The 17629-nt window shown below is 31.1% G+C and overlaps 1 protein-coding gene across 1 annotated transcript; it reads left to right on the top strand.

Annotated features, from left to right (window-relative positions):
* The first annotated feature begins 240 nt into the window (after positions 1-240).
* LOC131644692 (uncharacterized) lies at positions 241-12581 on the top strand. The gene is made up of 16 exons (XM_058915245.1): positions 241-480; positions 684-1127; positions 1967-2099; positions 2238-2290; positions 2455-2545; positions 3290-4470; positions 5967-6092; positions 7050-7122; positions 9108-9153; positions 9289-9361; positions 10280-10345; positions 10776-10853; positions 10939-11111; positions 11329-11375; positions 11793-12045; positions 12134-12581. The coding sequence occupies exons 2-16, from the start codon at positions 802-804 to the stop codon at positions 12448-12450; spliced, it is 3036 nt and encodes a 1011-aa protein (XP_058771228.1). The 5' UTR covers positions 241-480; positions 684-801; the 3' UTR covers positions 12451-12581.
* The last annotated feature ends 5048 nt before the right edge of the window (positions 12582-17629 follow it).

Here is a 17629-nt window from a genome sequence, read left to right as displayed (position 1 = left end):
GGCCCAAACAAGATTCTGTTAACAGAGGTTAGCGGAGGAAAAAAAAGTGTAGATACAAAATTTTAGAGAACCATTCAAAAATAAAAATAAATATTTTAGAGGAATTAAAATTAAAAATGACCATATATTCATGAGAACCAATTAATATTTAATCATAATATAAATAACTGAATAAGGTTAAATGATTAACGACGTAATGAACCGGAAACCGAAGCTGCAGCCGGTCCGGTGAGACTAAATAAACCGCCAGTGGCCCAGAATAAACCGTAAAAAACCGGTGGAACTGTTGACCTGAACCAGTTATATGCCCGGGCGGTCAATTACAAATACGGTTATTTTTAAAACAGAAACCCTAATTCCTAATTGTCTCTCTCTCACCGGTATCATTTTCTCTCTCCGCCGTGAACGACCAACCTCTCTCCCTCACTCTAATCGTTTTTCGCCGTAAAACGCCATTTTCATTCACCTCTCCCTCACTCGGTTAGTACTGTGTATTATGTTTTTCTTTGTAAAAATGTAGTAAGTTGCATTCATGTTTATATCATGTAAATCAGTGTATCTTTATTTATGATTCAAATGCTTACAAGAGAACTGAAAATGGTTATTGGTTAATTCTGGAGTGATTTCAGTTGATTAGTATTTGAGATTAGTGCTAATTAATTTATTGTAAATTTTCCACTCAGGTAAAGTAAAGAGCATTTAGGTTTCATAAATGGTATCACGGCAATAGAGCTGATCCAGGGTTTGAATTTCGGTTCTGGAAATTTTTAACATTCGCCTGCAATTGCTAACAAGAGAGGAATGGAAGAGGCAGAAGATAACTTAACGATTGCTACATTATTATTTAATATCAAAAAGAAGAAGAAAAAGAAACTGATTAAGGCAACTAAAGAGAGCGAAAGTGTTGCTGTTGTTGTTGCCGATGATTCCATTACAGTGCGAAACAATGACGGTGGTGGTAGTAATACCAGCGGTGATTCTAACCTTAAGGTTTCCCTGTTTGATTTCTCTGTTGAGAATTTCTTCCATGACATGGACACCATTGCCAAACTATGTGGGGAAGTACGCAATGCTGCTGTTGAGGAAAGTGAGATCAAGAGAATGAGTTCTTCTGTCACTTTCTTAAGGTATGGTTAGTAAACAACTAATTGTTTCATGTTTTTTTTGAATTCTTTTTGCTCTTATGTCATAATCTTTGTGAAGATATTAAGAATATGTAATGTTCTCGAGCAATGCGATTTTGTTATATTATTGATTAATATGTATCGACTGTGATGCTCTGTGATATATATCATGTAACTGTTTTTTGTTTGTATCACTAACGGCTATGCTGTTTGTTTGTTATCTCATGTTTTTAGGGGCAGTTTGACAGCAGGTTTAGAATTGTTTAAAGATATAATAAGTTGTATGGATTTAGTTTTTTTGCGGACTAGTTTTAACTTCAACATAGTTTGGTTAAAATTTGTTTTAGATTAGATCACTTTTTATCAGTGTTATCAAATTGCGGCGCCATGACCGCTATGGAGGATATACATGGTGGTTTTTGGGCTCGCCGCAATGGTAAATATCGGTGGATATTGTGGGTTTTTCCGCCATAAGCTGCTACAACGGTGCTGCAAGGCTCTCTGCCATGGACCGCCATCCGTCATCGACAACATTGCTTTTTATCTACTTTATTTTAATATTAATTTAACACTGGAGAAACTTAGCATGTTTGTTAATCATTGGACGACTTAGTGGTTGTGGTTCCTACAATTATGTCAATCCAATTCGATATTTAATTGAAGGACGACGAGAAAGTTGGATTAAAATAAAATAAACTTCGAAGTTGTTGCTTTTCATGAACTGAATTTCAAAGTTGGGTTTCATGAGATTTAAACATAGCTCCAATATATTGACTACGGTTTTTAGAAGTTTCTAAACAATCCCTTAATTTCTTTTTTTTGGTTGACCATTAAATATGCAGAGCATGGAAGGATTTTAAATATCCATCTAAAAACATTAGGTTTGCTTATGGACTTGGGTGCTCTGAGTGTTATGAGAGAAATAATATCACAGACATAAACTTACCTCAGTTTTCATCTGCCATTGTTCCTAAGGTACAAGTCTTCCTATACTTAGTTCTACTTTATTTGTTTGCAAGGTGTGTAGAATGTATTTTTCTTTTAAGTTCAAGTTGTAACTTATAATTATTAATAATTAGACTTCTAGACATTATCATTGTGTGTGCTTTTCAGTATGATACGGAAAAGGAGGAACTACTTGAGGATGCGGAATCTCAAGATTCCAGGTATGGCTTAAATATTAACTTGTTTTGTTGTGGTTTACTCAATGACATTTCCATGGAGTTTAAGTTTATGTTTGTACTTTGTTGTTGAACATGCCAATAAATTAAGTATTTTGTCGCGGATTATTGTTTAACTTGGCTAAACACTTAAAATTTTGTTGGAGCAGAGACTTTGTGATGAATGTTGGAGGTTCTGTATGGGCATTAGATTGGTGTCCTAGGATGCACGAGGAGTCCGATTGTTCAATTAAATGCGAGGTACTTTGTTTGCTCTCTTCGTTTTAGACATGTATTGCACATTTAATAACAATGCCTTTTATTGTTTTATTGCTGCTTTGGGAAGTCTTTAAAGTTTGAATGCAATATAAACAGTGCATTCTGTCTTTCTGATGATTCTGAGTGTGATGTTTCACGTGTTGAGGGTGATTGCTTATTTGAAGTTTGATGGTGTGGTAATGAGTGTAGATCAGATGGAAGTTATTCTAATATTTACAGGTATAGAGGTCTAGAAAAACTATATTCGTAACTGTTAAAAGCCTTTAGATTGAAATGGTTTGTCACTATAAATGATTTAAGTAGAAAGCTAAATTTGTGTCAGTACTATGCCGCACTTGTCACACGTAGCTGTAAGATTCCATGGACTCAATTTAATAGTTAAGCACCGCCATTTTAAATTGCCACCTGGCTTACCTAACTTCTTTGGTTAATTAATGTTGGAGACACTGGTAACACGGTGCAACAATCACACAGCAGCAAGTTCAACAAGTTTATTTTAAAATTCTTCAATGTTCTACATATTACCTACTACATATGCATACCTATTTGATATACTTTTGTGGCTGCTTTCTTATTGTGGCTGCTTTCTTATTGTGGCTGCACCTATATTCAGATATGTTGTAAAATGCCGCACTTACTTTTGCTCCAGACTCGAAAGTAGAAAATAATTTTCATTTTCTTTGCAATTCTTGTACATTAGATGACCTTTTATGATACTTGGTTTAGTTCATTGCTGTTGCGGCTCATCCACCTGGTTCATCTTATCACAAAATGGGTGCCCCGCTTACTGGCAGAGGTGCTGTGCAAATATGGTGTCTTCTATATAATAAGGAACACAACAAAGCAGTATCTTCTCTCCCCGTGAAGAAGGGAAAAAAACCTATAAAAGACACAGGCACAAATGACAAGTCGACAGATATAAAGAGGCCTAGAGGAAGACCTAGAAAGAATCCTACTGAAAACAATGAAGAAAACAATGAAGAAAACAATGAAGAAATACATCTTATTACAAACAAGAGAAAAAGAGGAAGACCGAAAAAAAATCCAGCTCCAAATGAGAATCTTGAAAACAATGAAGAAATGCATGCTATTACAAACAAGAGAAAAACACTAAGACCGAAAAAAAATCCAGCTCCAAATGAGAATCTTGAAAACAATGAAGAAATGCATTGTATTACATACAAGAGGAAAAATGGAAGATTGAAAAAAAATCCAACTGTAATAGACATGCCATCTGGTACTGTTCAATTTGAAGAAAATTCCATTGAGTGTCCTGCTCCAAATGGGAATAATGAAAACAATAAAGAAACACTTTGTATTACATACAAGAATAAAAAAGGGCCTAGAGGAAATAAAACCTTGAAAAAAAAATCAGCACCAATTAAGAGACCTAAAAAGAATTCAAAAGAAGTAACAGTGAGTGATCCAAATTGTGAGAACCAACTTGTTCCTTTTGCTATTGAATTTCCAGATTCAGCCGAATTTATTTCTCCGGATGTAGTTCATGGCAATTCTGATGAAAATCAATCGCAACAGTTTTCTAATACAAAGGGAAAGAATGCCAAGAAAGTTGCTTCTGCATGCGATTCAGAAACTCCTATTACAAGGAGTAGGTTGAATATGAATCGCATGGAAAGAAGCTGTAGCCAAGATGCAAGTAGGCCATTATTGAATCAGTGTGAGGAGGAGGAAGACCGTCAATCGCATGGTAGTTCTGTATTGGAACCTCAAGCATCTATATGTCCCATTCCACAAAATGTAGCATTGCCAAAATTTGTGTCATGTTTAGCTCATAATGGAAAGGTGGCATGGGATGTCAAATGGCGGCCTCTTAACAATATTGATTCCTCATGCAACCATAGAATGGGCTATCTTGCTGTCTTATTGGGCAATGGGTCTCTGGAAGTGTAAGATTTTTTGAGCCTCTTTCTCCATTTTCTATTGATCTTCTTTGTGATACTTGAATGATTTATTTTTCTTTTTATTGATTATGTATATATGTTGTTATGAACTATCATGTTATTAGATTTGAGGTATTTGAAATTTGGATATTTTAAGTAAATAATATTCTAATCATTATATTATATTGATTGTGTCTGTATCATAACGACCTCTCCCAAAAAGTTGAACAAGACATAATGGACAAAAGACAACTACTTAAATAGAGACTTAGGATTGACTTTTGATATATTTTGAAATTTGAATAAGTTGTGACACAATCTATGGAGCATAAGAAGTGCTTTCTCAGGCCAATGCTTTATCATAAACTAAACCCAGGCCAATGTTTATGATAAATAACACTTAGAAGATTATAATGTAGTTTAGTAAGCTAGTTGCTCCTTGGTGTATAACCGTTGTTATCCTGGTATGGTACCTAATCTGTATGTAAAGTTACATAGTTTCTTGTTAAAGGCTAAAACTGAAACAATATTGTACCAGTTAGTATATAAATAGTTACAATAGTTATGAACTGATCCTTTTTATGTAGATTCAGCAAGGTTTATTGTTTGCTATTGAAATGGTTGCAATGGTCAGTTCACTGTGGAAATAGTTACAATAGTCAGTTCACTGTTTTTGTTTGTCCAATTCTGCGTTTTTATTTATCTACACAAAACGCAAACATTTATCGACAGATATCTAATTGGCTGCAGTAATCCACAATGGCACTTCAAGTGACAGATTGCAATGATTTTTTAATCAAAAGAAATCCCTACAAGTTCCAAAGACCCGACTCCCTCAGTGAAAGATACTCCTTTGTCACACAATCCAAAATAATAATATAAGATTGCACCCGCTTTCCTCCCTCACCTAGAACGTTGGATAAGCAACCAAGCACTTTCAAAATTTTCCTTTAGAAGCTATTTATTAAGTAGATGAACCAAGCTACTTAAGTATTCCACCTAGCTATGTTGTCAATTTGGCGCGACGTTTTTTTGTCCTGTGAGCCACCGTCTGCAATAGCAGTTGTAGCAGCCGCTAATTCCTGCAAAACTGTGGTCCCAAACCGTTATTGCATCTGCTAATAGGATTTCAGAGATAAATTCCTCACACTGTTAGCAGCCATTCTCTTTTTATAAGGGAATAAATTTAAATATGGACCCTTTTACACTAGTTTTTTGTCTTTCCGTTAGGGGCTATCCTGCTACGCTATATGAGATTAACAACATATTAGCCACCTAGCATCTCATACTACTTGACGTGGTACATAGGCACCCCATAATCCTGAAGTCCCTATCGTAGCTGTATAGCACTGCCATTGCCATTGATAATCGTTAAGAAGTTCATTAAAATTTCACAGTGTTTGGTTTTTCTCAACAAAAGCAAGTTCTTTTTATAACTATCTGTGACTTTGAGGAGCATTATGATTTGGATGACTTTTGATGTTGCATCATAATTCTTGTAGGTGGGAGGTTCCCCTTCCTCATGCACTGAGAGCAATTTATATGCAAAACGAAGGCACCGATCCACGTTTTTTAAGATTGAAGCCTGTATTCAAATGCTCAATGTTGAAGCGTGGTAGCTTACAAAGGTATTTTTCCTCCTTCATTCTAACTATGGTGAACATTAAACCCATCTACATTAAAATGGTCAAAGAAATATGAATTTTGTTATATTTTAAACCTCAACAAACATTGACATGCACTCATCTATATATATTTTTATGAAGAATTCTTATTTTCAGAATACAATTTGTATATAATATCAAATCTTAAAATAATGGTGACAATGGGACTCAAATTTGCATTGTGTCCAGGTCTTTGTGAAATTATTTATTTGTTTTTCTGATAGAAATATTTGGATGTTTGTATTCAAGTAAAAAAGTCTACTTGCCTAATTCATTTAAACCCTTATTTAGAGTTTGTTTGTCACCAGAATTGTAATTTCACTAATATTATAATGGTAATGCATTATGCTTGTAAAAAACAGTGGATCTGCATAATAGGGCTTGTCATGGCTGGGCACTGCTGCATTAGAAAAGTTCTATATAGAACACTCAAATTTTGCTGCTTAGTGAAAAAAAAATCTTTATAGAAAAGGTGCTTTGGAAGAATGTTAATTTTATGTAATGTTATTGATTTATAGCCCTTGAGTAAAATAAGAATTAAATGTTAAATTGTCAACAATTGTGCATTTCAAGAAAGAACTGTGCGCTGCAATTGATTACTAAAGGAAATGTTAGTTTTATGTAAACTTTCAGCTTAAGAAAACTAGTGAACGTAAATTTTAAAAGAAAGTGCAATGTTTAGTTTCTGTCTCTACCTTATTGAATTGAATTTTCTGTTTATAACCCTCTGCCCATCATTAATTCTGGAGAATGCTAAAAATTATAATCACCTAAAAAAGGGGGCTCATTGTAGAGTTATTGACATGTTGGCTTATGGTGGTTAAATTCATGCAACTGCAGAATGTGTTGTACGCAATGCCTTTTAATATATGTTTTTCTAGACTGGCTATTTTGTTTAATTTACTCTTTTTTGTTTCACAGCATTCCTTTGACAGTGGAGTGGTCGGTTACGCCCCCTCATGATTATTTACTTGCTGGCTGCCATGATGGAACGGTATAATTGTCCCCAATACTATCTGATTATGTCTTTGCCTTTCTAAAATAAAGCTTTAGTCAAAGAGATACGTCTAAATAAAAATATTTCCCTAAGAGGTGATATAAATGGTTGTTTGTAGGCATCCAGTGGGTATCGTGGTGTCAAATGTCAATGGTGGTATGTAGGGAAGTAAGTAAAGAGGGCCAAATCACCATTTTAGAGAGAGGAACATCTTATCTTATACTATTGAAAAGCAGAGTGGTCAAAGAGAACTATAGGGAAAGAAAAGAAAGAGAACTAATTAGGTGAGGTTCTTTTAAAGGTGATGAGGGAAAAAGTAATAGCCAAGGAACAAGACATCAAGAAAAGGTGGAAAAGTTATTCCTTATCTTTTTAATGAAGGACATGATATTTCTTTGGACTCAAATAGACTAAAATGTGGGGAAGAGGATCAAGATTACTCTTACGATCCTACTACCAATTAATTTGAGAATAGTAAAAGAAATACTGTATAGTATTAGGAAGATCCTAAAGTCTCACATTGGTTGGAGATAGAGCATTGAAAGAGTATATATAGAGGGACACTCCTCACCTTACGAACTGGTTTTGTAAGGATGAGTTAGGTCAAACTCTATTATGGTTTCAGAGCCTATCAATCGGACCATAGGCCGCCCACCGTTAATATCCACGCTTCAAGCCTAAAAGAGTGCTGGACGTGAGAGGGTGTATTAGGAAGATCCTAAAGTCTCACATTGGTTAGAGATATAGCATTGAAAGAGTATATATAGAGGGACACTCCTCACCTTACCAACCGGTTTTGTAAGGATAAGTTAGGTCAAACTCTAATATATAGTATTAGAGTAAATGCAGATTAGATCAGCTTGTGAGTTGTAACAAACTCTATGCTGAATCAGCATAGCTTTAGTGCTTTTACAATCTCTATGCTGAGTTCGTATAGCTGTTAGCGCTTTAACAAACTCTATGCTAAGTTCGCATAGCTTTAAATAACTGGGTTAGTTACATGTCCCTATATATAGTGCTATCCTAGCCTTCTCAATGTAATAATCATTTTCTGATCGATCATACCATATTTCTCTCTTCCTTCTCTGTTCTAGAGTATTCTAGATTCTGAATTCATCATTCTCTCTACCTTTCTAATATATAGAATAATAGCGAGGCAATGGTTAGTCACATCATGGCTAGCATGAGAATACAAGGCGAGAATGCAATATATTTTTGAATAATTATAAGTGTGCAACAAAGGTTAATTTTGTTCTAGACATTCTTACTCAACATATCCAAAAGAAGGTGTCACAATATATGTTTTTCTTTGGATGATATAACCTTAGTTGGTGGAGAGCAAGGGAAGAAATAAATGGAAAACTTGAGATTTGGAAACAAGCCTTGGAAACAGTTTATTCCTAATTAAAATAGTTTACATGGAATGCAAGTTTAGCAAGAAACACATATCCAAATTTAGAGTTGCAATTTGGAAAACATGTAATAACTCAAGTCTCACGCCTTATGTACTTTGAATCCATCATACAAAATAATAGGCAGTAATCCATCACAGAATCCATGTAAGGTGGATGCCGTCATTGAATTATTGGGTGTGATCTACAATAAAAATACCACTTAAGCTTGCAATGTTATATGGACTGAATGTGGGGAAATGAAAGCAGAAAGAAAATAAACTCAATGTTGTAGAGTCCTAAGAACATTTACAAAGGATGGGCCGTTACACAAGTAAATATAAGATTTGAAATACAACCATTAAATTAGGCAGAAAATGGAGGTCTCAATTATTATAGCTCATGAGATAGAAAATGGAGGTCTCAATTATTATAGCTCATGAGATAGAAAATGGAGGTCTCAATTATTATAGCTCATGAGATAGAAAATGGAGGTCTCAACTCAACTATATCTTGAACTGTTATGGTTTTCAGTATTATTATTCTTAAAACAATATATGTTGTTACTAATAGAATTTGTTTTATATTTAGGTTGCTCTATGGAAATTCTCTACAAATTCTTCATCTAAATGTGTTGGTAATAATTCTGCTACTTAATGTGTTCTTATGTTTTCCTATCTGGGGCTGCTAGGGAAGGGGGCTGTGCTGAGAAATGTATTTATTCCATAAGAATCATAAATTATTATCTGTTGACTCGGTTGTTTATCTGTAGATACAAGGCCTATACTTTGTTTCGGTGGGGATACAGTTCCTATTAGAACGGTTGCATGGGCTCCTTTTGAAGGGTTAGTGATAGTTTAACCTTCTCAGACATGATTGATGTGATTGATTGTATTGATTGTGTTAGAAATTGGTAATCATAGCTAAGAAACTGAATTGTGTACTGGCGTTTATTGAATAATTCTGGTTAACAGTGGTCAGAAATTAATTAAAAAGTGAAATCTGGTTTATATAATTACAAGAGATAAACTAAAGGAAAATCAAGGAGAGAAGCAGTAATTTCCTCCAAGAAACTCAAGAGTCTTTGTCTCTCCCTTCCAAGAATTATAGAGCTTGGAGTCTCCATCCCACAACCACTCAATAACTACCCAACAATCACTTTCCGCTTCCTCTATTTCTTCCTAAAGGCAGACAAAATAACTGACAGTTAATACCAATAAAAACAACAATTAATCATACAAATAAGAACATTACTAACCATAACTGCTGTAATTTATTTCTGATCGCTCCTCTTATATTGTTCTATAATAAGAGGTCTAACAATGCCTCTAACAATATGTTGCTGTTATTCTGTATAAAGAAATATTCTGTATATATATGTATATGATTTTCACTTTCATATTCTCTCATCAAATTCACTGGTTAATAAAAAAAAGACTCTGATTGATACTAAAACTAAAACTTAATCTAATTAAGTCCTCAGATAAATCATTTAACTTATTTCTTTATATCAACTCTAATTAACTCCCTTATTTCTGTAATTCAAACTCTTACTTTCAGAAATAATAAAACAAGCATCATTTGTGTTCTAACATTGGTTTGCAAGGCTGTAATTTTTTTCCATCTAAAATAAACTATATTTACATCCTTTGGCACCCCACTTAGTTAGATAAGGCTTGGTTGTTGATGTTGTACATCCTTTAGCCATCCTCTTACCTTTTGAAGTGTTTAATAGGATGTGATCTTTTGTTATGATGTTTCAGTGATCCAGAGAGTTCTAACATAATAGTAACCGCAGGACATGAAGGTCTTAAGTTTTGGGACCTACGGTGAGTTTTTATTTATTTATTTCTTTTTGAGAAAAAATAAATCTAATGGCTAGTTGCATTCTATCTATATTGAAAAAAAATAAATCTAATGGCTAGTTGCATTCTATCTATATTGAAGTATAATTTTTTTTCTTTCCTTTCTTGACTCGTGAATATCAATATAAGCATACTTGTCTTTTTAAATGTTGATCCTTATGTATTTACTCTTTAGTTCATTCTCATTCTAAGTGTAAGCATTGTGAAATAAGTCAACTAGAGAGTCAACATTTCTTTGTATCATCTATGTGTATGTCTTTGCTAGCTTTTCTGTCTCCTCAATTAGAAATAATGACTATTATAGTCTATTTGTATTTCTTCCTTCCGTCTTAGTATCTGACTATCTGTAAAACTTTTGGCAATGACTTGAATCATGATGGCAATTTATTTGCAGTAATCCATTCCGTCCTCTAAGGCTCCTCAATCCTTCCCAGAGAATCATATACAGTTTGGATTGGCTGTCAAAACCAAGGTAATCCATAATTGTAACTGGATCAAATGATGCCTGAGCTCGTCATCATTATAGTTAAACTCATTTATATTTTATGTTTTTGTAGTTGTATCATTATGTGCTTTGAGGATGGAACAATGAAAACCATTAGCTTGCCGAAGTCTGCAAATGACCTCCCTGTCACCGGAACTATATACAATGGAAAAAGACAACCAGGGATGCATGGTAGTGCATATTCATCTTATGCCATTTGGAGTGTTCAAGTGTCACCGATAACAGGTACTTTTTTTGGTATGCATTTCTTCTGTGATGTTATCGCGATGGATCTTGTTGGTTTTAAGACAAAACTAGGTTTAGAAAAAACTGCTTTATGAAAATACCAAATGGAGTAAAAGCATCTGATTAATTTTTTCTCAGTAAACAAACTATCTAGTTAAACAGTGTATTACTGTTACTTAATACTAACTAAATGTTGTGGTTTATTCTATCATGTCAGGCATGGCTGCATATTGTGGAGCAGATGGTTCCGCTTTCCGTTTTCAGGTAATAGTAACATTTTGTTATAGATATACTTGCAATTACCAGCATCTCTCTTCTGACATGGTATTATAACTTTGCATGACCAAAATAGTCAAAATTTCAATCCTTGCATACCATTGTTTTAAGTTTAACTATACATTTTTTTACATGAATTAAGAAATACAAAATAAATGACGGTGCAAGTCTTTAAAAGAAATAAGGTACTTAACTTATGACACAGTTTTCAATCCTTTGAGGGATATCCTCTTTTTTTTTATAACTGTGAGTCCGAAATGATTTGCGTTGGTTACGGAACACAAATTTAAGAGGACTCAAATTTGCAGCTGTAACATAATCCTCTATTAATGCTTATACACATGAATATTCTCCACTGCCCCAAAATAAAATAATTATTAATGAGAGTATATTTAATGTACTCAGCTTACTGCTAAAGCAGTGGAGACCGAACATTTCCGCAATCGAACTCCATTCTTTCTATGTGGGTCGGTATCTGAAGAGGAATCAACCATCATTATCAACACTCAAGTATCAAGCTCTCCTTTCCCAATAAAGAAAGTGCAAGATAAAGGCCACCAGGCCCAATCTTTCCGAGACTTATTATCAAAGACAAATTTAAGCAGAAGTGCAAATAATCAATTGACTAAAGTTTCTAGTAACGATTCACAGATTATAGGTAAACCTTGCTAATTATGATGTGATTCTAAGTGGTTCATTGTCATTGATTTTTTTAGAATATTCATCCAGCCTTCAATTTGTTGCAGCCCTTTCTGACGGCGACTCTCCGGAACAACAGCCCAAAAGACCAAAACTGAGTAGTAGCAGAAAGAAGAAACTGCATGAAAGCACGGCTCTTATTACTAGAGATGGGAATACACCTGGAGATGATAATGAAAAGCTTGATTCTGGGAATATACCTGAAGTATTTCCTTCCAAAAAGACAGCATTGCATAAAGTGAGATGGAACTTGAATAAGGGTAGTGAGAGATGGTTGTGCTTTGGAGGAGCTAATGGACTTGTACGTTGTCAGGAAATTGTTTTCACTGATGTTGATAAGAAAAGGGCCTTAAAAAGATTTTAATCTTTTATACACGTAAATTTTAGGCCTTCAAGTGTGAATATGTAGCTAAGAAATAATTAGAGTCAATATGACTATGTCAATATGTAAAATTTCAATTTATAATTTGAAGTTATATGTATTATTATTATTAAGTGCAGAGCAGAGCCTTGACGTTTTGGGAAATTAACCCTGATGTATTCTTATAGAAGTCCAAGTGGTGAAAAATTCCATATACGGGAATATAGATGAGTTATGAAGTCTTGATAAGCAATTGCGGGTGGTTGGAAACAAGTTTCTTCTGATTTAGTAACAGTTTTGGCCATTACAAATGTAGCACAAATCTTGACCACGACATTCTTCCCTTTGAGTATGAGTAATATTATGTATAAGCTCGTAGGGTTTGGGTTTTTTGAAGTGGTGATGGTGTTTCTAGCTTGGTTTAGAGTTGATTGGAAAAAATGTATTGGCCATTGAATGTAAGAGTTTTGTGTTCTAGAGGAGCTAGGGTATTGGGCTAGAGGTATGGGAATTTAGGCGCAATATTCTTGAGTTTTGCCTTAATTAATTTGTCTAATCCTACAATTTGGAAAATATATTAAGGATGTTGGATGACAATTTCATTTCAAAATTTTGTATTCAAGTTGAATATAAAGCAATTAAGAATAAAATCTAGTGGTAATCCAAAGACTCGAATGCTTAAATTTTTTTTTTTTTAAAAATTTGCTTGGTATTTAAAAACAAAACCATGTTGTTTAAGTTTGAATAATTGAACTTGATAATTAGTTAGTTGTTGGTGACAATATTTTCGTACTTAGAGAAATTAATGGAAAAAAATAATATACATGTAGAAACTAAGTTGTGAGAGGCAGCTTCAGCATTCTGTTTAAAGTTATGTAACATCAAGGCTCGAATGCCTTTTTTTTTTTTTTTTTTAAAATCTGCTTGGTATTTAAAAACAAAATCATGGTGTTTAAGTTTGAATAATTGAACTTGATTAATGGAAAAAATATTAGTTGTAGGAAACAATATTTTCATAATCAAGGAGATTAATGGAAAAAATGATATACATGTAAAAACCAAGTTGTGAGAAGCAGGTTTTGCATTCAGTTTAAAGTTATGCGCCATTAAGGTTCAAATACCTAATTTTAAAAAAAATCATCCAACTCGATATTCCTCAAATTTTTTCATTTTTTAAAGAAATTTGTTTATCACGAGCCCAAATATCCAAATGTTTGGTTGAAAAAATGTTCAACTATCACAAATTTAAGTTTAACTAATAAAACTAAAACAGAAAAAAAAAACGATAAATTTTCGTAATATTTAATGTAACATACTACACTTTAAATACTTAAGTCACCCTTAATATATATAGGCTCTTAGTTGGATCTTGAGCTACTTCAGAAAGAAAAAAAAGAGAACAATTGCAGAAAATTATAAAAAAATTTAATCATTTTTAATAAAAAGAATTTCCATAGAAGAAGCTCTTGAACAACTATTTAAGATTATTTCAAACCACTAACAAATTTTATTCAAAAAAATATCAATTTAATAAGAAAACTATAAAATTCTTAAATCATATTTAAGTTAAAATACTTTCACTATGGATTTGTTTGGTTTAAGGTTTCAAATTATATTCTTGGAATAATATTCCCAGATAATTGTTCTAAGGATTATCATTTTCACTTATGTGTTTGATTTAAATTAAGATTTTCTAGGAATAATTGTAAATTTATTTAATTTAAAATAAAATAAATAAATAAATTTGATTTGTAGTGGGAAGTTATGTTGGTTGAACTTATTCCAATGAGAATGTTTTATTCCCATTCTTTAAATTTTAGAATAAAAATAAAAGATGTGTAAATAAGATTCCTTAAAATAAAAAATTTCTTGAAATAATTTTTTTAAACTTGAATGAAACATAAGAATATTGAATTCTCATGGTACTATTCATGGGAATATTTTTTCTAACTTTGAAACAAACTATCCCTATATATTTATTTTTAAAATTAAAAACGAAAATTGTGATAGAAAATCCATAATTAATTAGGATAGAATTTGCGACACATTTTTGTTCAAAATTATTTTATTAATATTTATTTATCATGAAATGTAGTTTGAATGATTTGTTTAAGTAGTCTAGTGATTGGAAAATTACATTTTGAAGGTGAATAAGTGAAATTTTGCGTGTTTAAATTTATTTATTAACCTATTTAAAATGTCTATATTAATTTGACATGTGTAAATAAATAATTCAACTATTTTTTAAATATATTAGAACATCAAAAGAATAATGAGACTAAGGATCCGTTTGTTTTTGTTTTTTTTTAAAAATAATTTTTATAGTGTTATAAAATTTTATAAAAAAAAATTTACAAAGAAACTTTTTATAAAAATTTTAAATGAAAATTTTGTTTGAATAGTTATTCTTAAAATTTATTTATGGAAAAAAATTGGATATCAAAATTTCTAAAAATCACTTAATTTTCAAATAGATTTTTATAAAAATCATTTTTGAAATACAACTTTTTGAAAAAATTGTGATTTTGACTAAATTTTGGTCTTCAATAATCTATGTTTATGTTATAAGATGTCAAAATTAGTCTTTTATTTTAGAAAAAACAAATATAAAAAAACTTGTAATATTTTGAAAAACGGTTTTGAAAAATCTATTTTAAAAAATACAAAGAAAAAATCCATTTTTTTAAAGCTGAAACAAACAGACCCTAAATATTTGTTTGTATTGACTTATCCAAATTTATTTAGTTATCTAAATTTTGTGAGATTTGTAAGAACTTATGAAAATAAATTTCTTTTTAATAGGCAATTTGGGTCTATATGAAAATAACTTATGATATTGTGCATAAATTTTTATTTTTTTTATATATTTTTTAAAATAACTAAATTTTACTTTCATATTTTGATATAAATATAAAATACAATATTATAATAATAATAATAATAATAATAATAATTTTATTTATATTTATTAAAATAAACCAAACTGATAGGTTTAAAAAGTTTTTTTTATAGTTTGTAGTATAGTTTATTTTACTAAATAGATTTATAAAATAATTTAAATTTTTTTCGATTTAAAAATAAATCTAATATAACTTTGACTTGTGGAGGTTAAATTGTAAGCTCGTCAGTATTAGATGACGTGACTTATTACACCCTTATATACACAAATATGAATTAAACTAATTTAACGAAACATTTTGATCATTATTTTATGACGGAATATATAAATATGTGTCCTATAGGAAAACATACATTATTCTTTCTCACAATTTTGGATCAAAATTTTATCGTCTAAAAATTCAAAAATATTAAAACAATAATTTCAGCCCAAATATTTATTTTTAAAAAATTGAGGTGTCAGACATAAACTTAAAATATTAATTATCTTACAATAAATATGTATTTTTTTTAATAAATATTATTGCTTCAAGAGGTTGAATCGAAAATAAGTTGTTACTCATTTAATTTAACTAATAAATATAAGTCGGGTTATTTCACCCACCTCAAAAATTAATTCCTATACAATATCAATGTAAAAGTTTTATACAATTTTTATAAAAGATATTTTAGATATGTTTAAAATAAAAATTAAACAATTGCAAAATTTAACGATTATATAGTATAAACTATTTTTATAAAGTGAATATCAATTAAAATTCCTATTTTTATTATTATAAAAATAAATTTTAATTAAATAAAAATTATCATAAAATGACAATATTAAATATAATAAATTTAGCCAAAAAATTATTTATATTTTGAATCAAATATTATTATTATTATTATTATTATTATTATTATTATTATTATTACTATTTTTATTATTACTATTACTATTATTATTATTATTATTATTATTATTATTATTATTATTATTATTATTAATATTAGTAGTAGTAGTAGTATTATATTTTGTATTAATTAACACGCACCAACATTTTGATAATCTTTATAAAAAAGCACCAAAGAAATATACATGTGAGTTTGTTTCTGCCTTTAAAGTGTAGCTTTTTCATGAAAGTTGATAAACTAGAGGTTGTTGCACAATCTTTCAATAGTTTTAATGCTAATATTCAATCTAGAGACATAAAAATTGAAGAATCACATGGTTATTGTCACGTTAATTTAATAATCTGGTGGCTTATTTAAGGTTGTAAAATTGCTTAATCTGTCTATGTTGGGAGTGTGTTTTCTTAACCTATGACAGGTCCCATTCAACATTAAATAACCCTTTTAAAGGTTATAATAATATTTTAATAAAATTGTAAAGTTTTAATTTAATTATTTCTTACATTTTAGAATATGAAAAACTATATATTTATATTTTGAAATGACAAATGTTAGTTATGTTTATTGTTGATTTGCTTAGATTAATTTATTTAAGCTTATTTAAAAACATAAATTCGTGAATTATTTATTTAAAAAAACTTATAAAAACAACAGATATCATTGTCTATATGTTATTTAATATTTAACTTGATAATTTATAGAATTTATTAATATAAAAAATTATATTTCAAATTTAGTTTAAAATAATGTATTTAAATATTCAAAAACTATTGAATGTTAATGACCTATTTTTTAATCAACCACAATTTATAAATAAAAAGTCAAAAGATACAATGGCTATTAATCGAAATCCTCAAAGCTAAACTTATCGGCCACCCATGTAGCTTTCAGTTTTGATGGTGCTACACCTCTCTAACGGTTCTACCCTCAATCTCCTTTGAGGTTATCACCTATTCAATTTGTCGGGGTTGCACAATACGTCTCTAGTGTCTCCGACACCACCATATTTACTTGTAACTCTGTTTGAGTGGTTTGATTCTTATTTGTGTTGAGCGTTATGGGTTTCTTGAGGAACTGGGTTGTTGTTTGTTCATGAGTCAGATTCCCTATTCTCCTCTCTGGCGGTCAAACTTCAACTCAAATATCCAACCTATTGCCGCCGACATGTGCAAGGTGGTCGGTGTTCTTCAAGGTCCGACAAAGGTCGAGTTGTTGTGTTGCTTCATATCTTTCTGGATGGAGGTGGTGATTCAGGTTTTATAAGTTGAATTTCGGTTCCTCTTCTGTTCTGGTAGAATTGGTTGTTGTCTTCTAATCCCAGTTTTATCTAGCGCACTCTTTTTGTTTGAAGGCAAACTGTTATGCACGACATGACTTGTATGCTCGTTGTTGT

The sequence above is a fragment of the Vicia villosa genome, linkage group LG1, assembly GCF_029867415.1.
Source record: "Vicia villosa cultivar HV-30 ecotype Madison, WI linkage group LG1, Vvil1.0, whole genome shotgun sequence".
NCBI lineage: Eukaryota > Viridiplantae > Streptophyta > Magnoliopsida > Fabales > Fabaceae > Vicia > Vicia villosa.
Note: the sequence above shows the minus strand (reverse complement) of the source record. Positions and strands in the feature narration are given on the sequence as shown.